Source organism: Fulmarus glacialis, unplaced genomic scaffold (assembly GCF_000690835.1).
Source record: "Fulmarus glacialis isolate BGI_N327 unplaced genomic scaffold, ASM69083v1 scaffold15048, whole genome shotgun sequence".
Lineage (NCBI taxonomy): Eukaryota > Metazoa > Chordata > Aves > Procellariiformes > Procellariidae > Fulmarus > Fulmarus glacialis.
In genome coordinates, this window is record NW_009226643.1 from 1 (window position 1) to 11,068 (window position 11,068).

Here is an 11,068-nt window from a genome sequence, read left to right on the forward strand (position 1 = left end):
GATTTGGGGGGACCCCCTGCTCCCTCTTGAGCGCTGTCTCGCCCCTTCCAGGTTGCAAGAGGAGATGCTTCAGAGGGAGGAGGCCGAGAACACCCTGCAGTCCTTCAGACAGGTTTGCGGGGGCTGGGGGGAGGGAGCTGCGGGAGAGGAGAGCCTGAGGCGGCGGTGGTGGTGCCTGGGGCGGGAGGATGGGACTGCAGGAGTTTGCTTTCCTCGCACAAAGGAATTCCATCCGTTCTCACGCAAACCCTACTTGTTTTCTTTAGGGGGATGCTGCAGTCTGAGGGGAGGGGAGGGAAACCATTGTCTTGCTTTATCCAAGTCTAGCCTGTTTTACAAAAAGCGCTCCAACGTGGAATCGCTTTCCGATCCAATAAAAGTGAAAAGGGGCCATCTGCTCGCTTGGCTGAAGGGTATTAGTGGTTTCTATGGGATTCACCGTGGAATGCAGATACAGACATTATGGCAAGTGTGGTGGCAGCAGATTGAAATAATAGATCCCTTTGTGTCGGAGGGGAGGGCGCAGTGGGCTGCATTCTTACTAAATGTGTAATGGTGCAGGCATATTTCTAGGGAAAAGTGCCTATCATGTATATGGTCCAGTTTTTATACAAAACAGAGCTCCTTTTTAATGAATCACTTTGGTCAGTGCATTACTAGACAACAGTTTCAAATTTAAAATTTTTCATATGGGTGTTGTCTGCTCACAAAAAGTAGACAATTTGTTCCTTGGGGCGAGGTCGCAGCAGTCAAGTCTGCCTCCTCTGGATGTCCGTTAAGAACTTAGAATTTAATCCTCTGTAAACGAAGATGTTAACATAGGAAACAAGTTGCGTTAGTCTCTAGGGTGCTACAGTATTATCCAGATAAACTAAACTTATATGACAGCCAGAACCAACTGTGCAAGCAGTGCTCAAAAAGTATTAAGCTCAGGTTTTCACTTGTGCAAAACCAGCTTTCAACTTGGATTAAGCCTTGTTTGGACTACGAGATATTTAGGAATGTGCCTTCTCAAAACAAGGTCTCTTCCCTAAAACTGCTGGTGTGACACGGCATTGCTAGCATTCCTCCCGGCTGGAAGTGACTGCCCTTATCTCCAGACAGCTGGGCACAGGCCGACTTCGTCCCGAAGCTCTTCATAGGCATTAGTAGATGTCACCATTCAGGAAATCATCACTTGATTGTCAGTGTTTCCCTGGGCAAGGCTTTTGACTACAGTATGTTTATAGTCTCTGAAGGAGAGCAGGTGTCTTCATGAGATAACATGTGGAAACCGAGACACCTACTCCCATTCGGAGTCTGGGAATTCAGAGTCTCTGCTGGAGTTCTGGGCACAGAAGTTCAGAACAGAACAGTTCAAGACACTGCTTTAACTTAAGCTTCTGGTTAATGCTAAGCCAGTTTAACATACTGTGAAGTTCTGTACAGAAGCATTTAAGTTAAGTTTTAGAGAACCTAATCTATTCTGATTCATTGCTGAATTAATTTGAAGGATCCTTTGACTTAAGGCTCGCTTAAATGATCTTTCATACTTAATTGGTGCACTTCAAGGCATGTCTACCTCTATTTAAAACCAATTAAACTTCATGAAGGCTCTAGGCTTTTAGGTGAACTTGGCTTTGTGCATATCCCACATTCATTATCCAGCTCTTCCCTGCACTGTGGAAAGGGGTCGTTCAGATCTCAGCCTCTAGCAGATCTGTGTGTGCAGTACAGTTAGAACTGGATCCATTTAACCTCTCAAGGTATAGCTTATGCATAAGAATTGCAAATCATTGTCTGTGGAAACACGACACTAAATCCACTCATGACATAACTGGTGCATGCTGGTGTTTGATTTGAACCACAGTAACACCTAATTTTTCCTTACCATGAAAGGGTTGGCTTAACATGCAGGTTTTGAAAACTAAATGTGTTTCAGTATAAGTATTGTTCTCCTGCAAGTGAAATTAAATTCATAGAACACTGAAGTTGAAACATCCTGTTGTGCTTTCCATTGTAAAAAAATGGACAACTTTTTATTAAACTATTATATTCTTGCACTGGAAAGTTGTGTACATGGATTCGGAACACTTCAGCAGATACTTTACTGTACTGATGTAGCATCAAATTTACTTTTTTACTTGATGGAGAAGTTGAATACTTCAGTATTTTAAAAGAAAGTGAACAAATACTTGAACTTAAACTTTATATTTCCAAAAGCTGCCTGCTTTAGAGACTGTTCAACTCCGATGTACTGAATTTCAATTTAATTCTTCTCCTGAGCAAAGACATGTGATTTTACTCATATGCTGAGGGGTGTACTACATAAAATAAACCTAAAGGTTCAGTGAGTTCTTTCCTCTGGGACAAAACAAGCATCACAGTTAGTGAGAAAGTTATTTACTGCAGCTTTGCCAGCTACTCTAGCAGCAAGGAATAGATCCTGAACCTATGACAAAACTAACAGGTCTGCTCCTGGCTAATGTAAGGTTTGTCTGAAGTAAACATGGATGCTCAACCCTCCAAACTACGTGACTGGCATTAAAGAATCTCCTAGGATAAAATCAATGCATAGTCCAATGGCATTTATGTATACCTTACACTTTGTTTGCTCAGGCTACAGGTAGCTTATTTATGGTGGTTCTCCATACATCTAGGAAATACAGATACACGGATTCTTCACTCCTTAACTTAATGATACCATAAATAGTAAAATACATACAGTTTATTCTAAGTGTCTTCAATTTAAGATGCTTTCAATTTATTATAAGCTCCTAAAAAAATCCTGTAGCTGTTCAGTTGTCCTGAAAAAATTAATAGTCTTCAGGATGCAGATTTCTGTAAAATCCACTGGAAACTCTTTGGATGTCTGTCTAATGGTGTAAACATGTTAAGTCATAGCTGTGTAATTTCCTTTCAGAATGATCTTCCAACTTTTTTGGGGGGAGGAGAACAAATGAATTAAGGAATTCTTTCTCCAAATTTAAAAACAGAGCCGATATGAACTGTGTGGTTGTAAAACTGGAGTTGATAGTGAAGTTATGGGATAACACATCAAAGGGGTGTTCTGCTGGATAAAGAAGATAGAATTTTTCTGGAGCAAGAACCTTACCCCAGAGTAGGAGTAATCCCAGGAATGGCTTTCTAGGAGTCTAAAGGAAACATTCCTTATTTCAGAGGTGCCGTAATAGTGAGAACTGCTGATTAGGAATGCTTACGCTTTGGGCAATCCAAAATAGCTTTAGAGTAAGCTGTGAAAACCTGATGCGTTAATACCATGTGAACATAAGCATGCACCTCTGTATGTAACTAGTATGAAAGGAACAATTGTCCCCTTTCCAAATAAATTGTCTTGCACATTTGAAATGTAAGAAGTTACCAATCAATGTTTAGTCTTAAGTTATGTTTTTGAACTAATTCAAGCTGCTCTCATGTAACATTCATGGCATATCTCCCGTTATGCCTTAAATGAATTTTTGCTGTTGATTAAGACTATCTCCGTCTAGCAAAAGGTGGAGTCTTTGCCAGCTACTGTGAGGGTGTAGGCAATGGTGACTAACTCGATTTGCGTTTATGCTCATACCTTCTTTTTCTCAAAGGAGATCTGTTGGACTGCTTCGAGAAGTAAATGCTTGCAGTTCTTATACGCACCTCACTAGCTTTACAAGTATGCTTTCAACCTGTGGTCTGTGGACCCAAAGGGCTCTGTGGTTGATCACCAAGGAGACCATAAGAAATAAACAAGAAATTAAGCTCACTGATAGGCATGTAGGCACATGGGTTGCACTTCTAAGCCCCACTGGAAAAAAATGGAAGTCTGCAAATTGCAGGAATAACACTTTTCCAGTGTAGTCAAGCTAAAAGAGCTTATCGCTGGCTTCTGACCCAAGTACCTGCTTCGTCTTTAAGCAGGATCTACACCTACCACAATCTGTGTGCTCACAACCATGCTTAGCAATACGTTGGCAAAGATGAAGTAATCTACATATGCTGTATAGTTCCCAAAATCTTAATAAAGGTGCATATAGTGGTCTCTGAGGCTAGGGTAGGAGGTGGCAAAAAGAGGTTTTTCACAGCTCTTGATTTCATATTGTCTTGCCAAAAAGCTCAGATGTAGCATCGGTCCGTATGCTACTGAACTTGCTGTAAAAGACTTCTCTACATCACAGTCTTGTAAGATTGCTAATAATTCTTCTCTCTGGTCAGGATGTTGACAATGCCTCTCTGGCACGTCTTGATCTTGAGCGCAAAGTTGAGTCCCTGCAAGAGGAGATTGTCTTCTTGAAGAAGCTTCATGATGAGGTAAGCTGAATAATGAGGTCTGTGGTTAGATGTTGACAGTCTAGCGAGCAAGTAAGCTCTTCACTGGTTCTGGCCCAGATTCCCCACCCATGTGTGTTCTGTATGTTGTCGTGTAATAACATCGAGTATCTGCTTCTCTCTAAGGAAATCCGAGAACTGCAGGCCCAACTCCAGGAACAGCACATCCAAATTGATATGGATGTTTCTAAGCCTGATCTTACTGCTGCCCTGCGTGACGTTCGCCAACAGTATGAAAGCGTTGCTGCTAAGAATCTTCAGGAAGCTGAAGAGTGGTACAAGTCCAAAGTAAGTAAAATCTGTTCAGGTGCCCCAGGCACTCCAACTAACTGTAGGTAACAGCTTTGCTGTAGCACTCTGTGTGTTCCCTCCGTCTCTCTACTGGACACGAATACAGCCATGGCACAGGGTCTTCTTTAAACTCCTAGTCTGGGAAGAGTACAGCTGAAAACATTACTTTGTGCCATAAGTACAGCATCAAAGTAATGGGCTCATACTTGGAGTCTTTCCTATGCTTGTACCTGGAAGCAGATGTTGGATGAAATACTGGAGAAAGGAGTGAATGAATGGGTGAAAAAACGATGAAAAGATGGGAAACATACAAGGTGGGGAAACAAATAGGAAAGGTTTAGCTATGAATTCCAATTTAACAATTAGAAATAGAAAGGCATTTTAAGAGTAATGCTAATACTTAAATGTTTCAGGTGTTAAGACTTGTAATGGTTTCAGTTGCCCTCAAATGCTGTGTCAAAAAAAAGTCTGTTATACCATTTCTGTTGAAGCGTTGCACTAACAAAACTGGGGATTTCCGCAGTTTGCAGATCTCTCTGAAGCTGCTAATAGGAACAACGATGCCCTGCGCCAGGCCAAACAAGAAGCTAATGAATACCGCAGACAGATTCAGTCTCTCACCTGCGAAGTTGATGCCCTTAAGGGAAGCGTAAGTACAAGACAGCAGTTGTTGGGACATTCTTCCCTTTGCAGCTTTAATCACTGCACTGCAGTTTAGTTTTTGATATAGATGTGAATGCAGCTGATCTCCCATGTAATAGAGCAACATATCTACTTTTTGAAAAGGATGCTATGGGCTCAATTTGCCTGCATGCACTACAGTACAGTGGTTAGATTGATGTACTGAACTAGTCTTACTTAAGGTATAAACAATGAGTTGATTCTCTTACTATAATAGTCACTGTTTATGTAACACTTTCTGGAAGTGTTTATGGCTTGTCTGTCAGGTACAGCTGAAGCTATATAAAAAGCTGGAGGAGAAGTAGAAAGGAGGTGCAAATCTTGCTGTTGCTAGAACCTGACTGCCTTAAAGGCTGGCTTGAAATGGACTTAACAGCGTGTAGTACACCTGCAAATCCCCTCACTGAGGGCTGCCTGCATGCTGACTTGTACTGCATGCGTTGGACTTGCTGTAAGGGATTGCTTTGCCACCTGGTAGAACAAATACATAGCACACCTCAGATCAAGTAGCAGAATAACCCACTTTGACTTTGCAAGGGGAAGATAAGAAAATGACAAATTTGGGACACGTCTGGGCACTTTCAGAAAGGATGCTAATGTAGCTCAACTTCCCTTTTTTTTTTTTTTTTAAAATTTTAAGGACTTTGAGGGTGGGGAAGAGTGGCTGAACTGCAGCAGTGCTTGACTTCATTATTCTCTTCCAGAACGAATCCCTGGAGCGCCAGATGCGTGAAATGGAGGAGAATTTTGCTGTTGAAGCTGCTAACTACCAAGACACTATTGGCCGTCTGCAGGATGAGATTCAGAACATGAAGGAAGAAATGGCTCGCCATCTCCGCGAGTACCAGGACCTGCTGAATGTAAAGATGGCTCTTGATATTGAGATTGCCACCTACAGAAAACTGCTGGAGGGTGAAGAGAGCAGGTAAAAATCACATGCAGATGCTTTTCTAAACGGCAGTTACTAGAAGAAACTCTATACCCATGTCTGACTTTATCCATTTCTTTTTTTCCTTCAGGATTAACATGCCTATTCCAACCTTTGCTTCTTTGAACCTGAGAGGTAAGCTGTTTCTGCTACTTCAGTTTAGACAGCTGTTCTGTCATTAGCAAAAGGGTCCTGGATAGTTCCTTTTACTCTAGTATTTAAACTTGTATAAATGCAGTTGCCTGTGAATGTCATTCTTAGATATAACTACAATATTTGCAATTATTTAACCTTGGATGGGAGGAGCTACTTTGTGCCTGGGCACAGATATTTTAAAATACCAGTATATTGTGAGTGATTGGTTTAGATGCCTGCTGAAGGTGCTTTAAGGGAAATAAGGAGATAATGGAGAAGATTAGCTTATCATTCAGAGCAGGAGACTACTTCATATACTAATTGGGATTCTGAAAGTAGACACTAAAATCTGTTATACTTCACATCTTTGAGGAGGCACTTCATTTCGACTATTGGTAATAATACATTTTCTTCTGCAGAAACCAACATTGAGTCTCAGCCAATGGTTGACACTCATTCAAAGAGGACACTTCTAATTAAGACTGTCGAAACTAGAGATGGACAGGTTGGTGGTAACTTTGATTTTTATTTCTGTCAACAGCTGGTTACCTTAAAATACTCTAAGTTTGTCTATTGGTCAGTGCAGCCTATATATGATAGTAAATATTGAGCAGAACAGCATCTGGCAGTCTGAGCTACATGGCTGAACATACAGGTGTAACAAACAGGCTTCTGTGGAAATGATCACAAAATTTATCTGATAGTAAAACCTTAAGTGGCTGACGGTTACCTGTGTAGTGAGTATTTAAGTTCAGCTGAGTTAGCAGATTTCTCACATCACTTGGGAAAAACATGTGGCAGTAAACAGAGGTCCTTGTTTGGGACAAGATACTGTTTTCAGACTAAGTCAGTAAAGCTTAAATGGTTTCTGCACACTATTTACCAACTAGAACCTCTCATTTGTGAGACTTGATACCATTTGTTCACATTTCGGTGGTGCTGGATGTTCCAATTCTAACTCTTAAAAAACCAACAATCTTACTACTAAAACTTAATGCAAGTGTCTCTGTTTTTCAACAGGTTATTAATGAAACTTCCCAGCATCATGATGACTTGGAGTAAAGCTGAAGTGAAGATGCATACTTATTAATGCAGGAGAAATTCTTACCAGCAAGATTTAAAAGTCCATGTCTTAAAGGAAGAAACAGCTTTCAAGTGCCTTTCTGCAGTTTTTCCATGAGCGCAAGATTATTATGCTAGGAAATAGGTCTTAGATCTTGCAAACTGACTCTCCCTGAAAGATTAGAGTTTACAATGGAGTCTAGTTTACAAATAGCAATATCTTGTGCTGCAATACTGTTTTTAAGTATCTGAATTCAATAAAACTGCTTTTTCCAGCACAGTATGAGCAACCTGTCGCTACTTCAATAAATCTTTGGAAAATGGCTCTTGATGTGTTCTAATTTGTTAACTTCATGACTTTCTGGAAAGCCATAACAATGTAATGCTGGAATTACTATACGGTTGACATCTCCAGTACTGGTTGTATGGAATGCTGTTTTTTCAGTTTAACTAGATAAACTGTCTTATTCCTTTACTGCTTAGGTTTTGGAACCAACTAAAATGGACTATAACTGGCAGATGCATAATGTATTATGATATTTCTTATCATTTGAATAAAATATGATACTTCAAGCTAATAAAAATTAATCTTGCTTCCATATACGTTAACCCAGTTACTAAGAGCTGAGAATGCCCAAAATACCTTAAAACTTGGCTCTGTAAAACCTAGTAGTTAAGTAGCTGTGAAATAGTTCATGCAAGCCCTTATCTGACGTGGCACCTTTGCAAAGTTAACAGCATTGAATTCATTTTCCAGGAAAGACTAGTTCCCAAAGGCTATTACAGAAGCTAGATGAAGGCTTCAGATGGAGTGGGGGTTAGGAGAGGTATTTAAAAGGAATGCATAAAAAGGAATAACTTGTCTTACTGGTGACTTGATTCTAGCATATAAACCCCTTTAAAAAAGGAGAGCCACCATGCTTGGTATGCTCTGCTGAACATCAGCTTAGGTGCAGCAGAATGGCGAAGAGAAAACTCCTATCTGGCCTGCCATGGTCTTCTAGGAAGCAGAAGTGAAAGGTTGAACTCCTCTGTGAACATTTAAAAGAGTGACTTCATCTGCAGAGCAAGACACTTCTCAAATTAAACCTCAGCACAGCTCTTACCCCACAAAAGTAGCTATTCTGTTCTGCATCACTCCTGTAAAGCCTACTTCCTGTAAGCTTTCCCTCAGATACGCTTTTTGTGGAATGAGTAAATGCAAACTGGAGTTGTTCAGTAAGTGTGAATTGTATTCAGTGCTCATTCGAGGCAATGTTGTACAGACGCTCTCACAAGCACTTGGGAATTGTTTACTTACTGTTATCCCCATCTGATGATAGGGATGAAAAAAAAATACCAGTTCTTCCCTTTGCTCCAGTGCATGACTAACCAGATGCAGTGCAGGCACTGGAGTGAGGGGGCAGTAGGAGTCCACTTTTTTCATCCCATTTGTCTGCAGCACCAGGTTAGGAGATCTGCAGCCAGGATGCTGAAGAGGGAGGTGGGCAGTGCCTGGGGTGTGCTGAAACCCTCTACAGCTCAGACACACAGGTACCCCGCAGCCTGGAGGTAGGGGTCAAGGAGTGATGGCAGTTTACATCTTCGAACCTCCCAGGGAGAAGTGCTGAAGCTGTTCTTCACAGCAGAAAAGCACCTAATTTTTCAAACAAGACGTGGCGATGCTCTTCCTACTCTGCTTTTCTCTAGCAAGTGTTCACAGAGGACAGAGAGGTTCTCTGGAACCTCTCACTTCCACCTCCCGGCAGGCCAGAGGGGAGTCTTCTCTTCCCTATTACGCTGCACTTGGGCTGATGTTCAGCAAAGCATACAAATCCGTTAGGCTGGGATATGTGGCTGTCCAGCTTGGTGCTTCAGGTTCTCACCTGAGAGAAAAGTTCTGCAGCTGGTCCTGCATTTATTCTGGTGACTCTTCCATGCAAAAGGGCCAGAGTGGCTGTGAGGACAGTGCCCGGACCCAAGCCTCAGCCACTGCTTCCTGCAAAGCAGAACAGGTTCAACCCGGTCTACAGTCTGGTGAGTAGGATAGTCTCATCAAAAAGTGAAAGAGTGAAACCAGCCTCTTTTATGCTGCAGAGGTTACAGACACCAGGTTTTATACTACCTGTCAACATCCAGAATGATAAAAAAAGCACAAGTGAGCTTGCATGGGAGATGCTTTCTGCGATAGTGACAGCTCTGGGTGTGTGCAATAGCTGGTTTTGAACACTTAATAGGCACGGGCGTCTACAACCTTTCAGGATAAGAGTGGGATTAGGTGCTGATGTCCTGCCTATTGCAGACTACTGAAGTCTTTTTCTGGATCTGGGCACTGAAAAGGTTGAGCAACGCTCAGTGTCGTTTCTTGCAGCTGGCAGACTGTGGGAGCCCTGGGCGGTGGCTTGCGGCAGCGCGTGGGCAGGGAGAGCCAGCTCTGCCAGGGGACGGTGGGGACCGCCGATGGCTCTGGGCAGAGACCCACAGCACAGAGGGTCTGAAATGCACGTTGGCCGCTGGAGGTTACCCGAATTGTGATAGTCTTTCAGATGTCGCTTCTCCCTCTGCCACCAGCTACCTGGCTCATTGCTTTCTGTTGCCTTTGATTGCTGCACCAAGTAGATGAAAGAATTGACTGTATCAAGCACTGACAGTGCAGCAAAGGAGTTATTCCTGGCTCTTTTGTGTTCAGGGTTACTCAGAGCACAGAGAAGCATGTGGCAGAGCTTTCAACCCTGGGAATAAATAGAAAAACAAATAAAAACACATAAAAATAAAACCTAATTGCCAAGGGGATAGGAAGATGGCAGGAAACCTCCAAAGCCTGCGCTCTGTATGAGTGCGAGAGTACCCTCAGAGTGAAAAGGAGAGCGGATGGTGACTGTGTAAACTTCTCAATGTTTGATCTAGCCGCACCAGGCTTATGCTCGTATATAATCGCCGAAAGCTGCTTAGTGCTGAGCCAGCAGCTGACCTCAGAACTGTATTTCACATCCTAATAACCGCAGGCATCAGCCATGCCGAGCAGGGCAGCCCGCACCAGCGGCTGGGCACTTGTCCTACCCTCCAACGAGCTGAGCAGCAGCAGCACGCAAAGGCTGAATTTCCTCACTTGCTGAGGGACTGGTGCCCATGGCAGTCACCAGGTCCTTGTTTGGTGAGTAACAGAGGTTACTGCTACAGGCAACACTGCTTTTTTTTTGGTAAATGTTGATTTTTAACAAGCCCTTCTGACAGCGGGTATGTTCCAGGCAACCCAGGCAGAACCTAAGTTGCCTCTGTCGCACTGAGAAATCTCTTACACAGTGATTATCTCCAAATGTGTGAGCTGAACCCACAGTAAATAATATTAATCCTCCAGATAATTAAGAGTCTTCATATTTAGTCTATTTCGCTTCATGTAGCCAACTTGCTTTCCTTTCCTTTTCTTTTTTTTTAATAATCCTGCAAAATATGGAAACTGTTAACAGAGACTCCATGTTCCAAGCCCCTGGGAACATATAACTAATGCATTTCTTCTGCCATCCAGTTTGTCTGCTTTAGTATACAGAAAATTTACTTTTCCCTCCCTCCGCTCTCTTTCTTCCCTCCCTCCTCTCTCTTTCTTTTTCATTCTTTTTCTTCCTTTCCTTTCCTTTCCTTTCCTTTCCTTTCCTTTCCTTTCCTTTCCTTTCCTTTCCTTTCCTTTCCTTT

At 42.3% G+C, this 11,068-nt stretch overlaps 1 protein-coding gene across 1 annotated transcript; it reads left to right on the forward strand.

The window, feature by feature from the left end:
• Window positions 1-46: 46 nt before the first annotated feature.
• VIM (vimentin) lies at window positions 47-7,977 on the forward strand (the record flags this gene model as incomplete). The annotated part of the gene is made up of 8 exons (XM_009582881.1): window positions 47-112; window positions 4,189-4,284; window positions 4,429-4,590; window positions 5,117-5,242; window positions 5,979-6,199; window positions 6,294-6,337; window positions 6,757-6,842; window positions 7,358-7,977. Coding segments are annotated over 8 exons (843 nt in total), but the record flags the coding sequence as incomplete, so codon positions are not given.
• Between the last annotated feature and the right edge of the window lie 3,091 nt (window positions 7,978-11,068).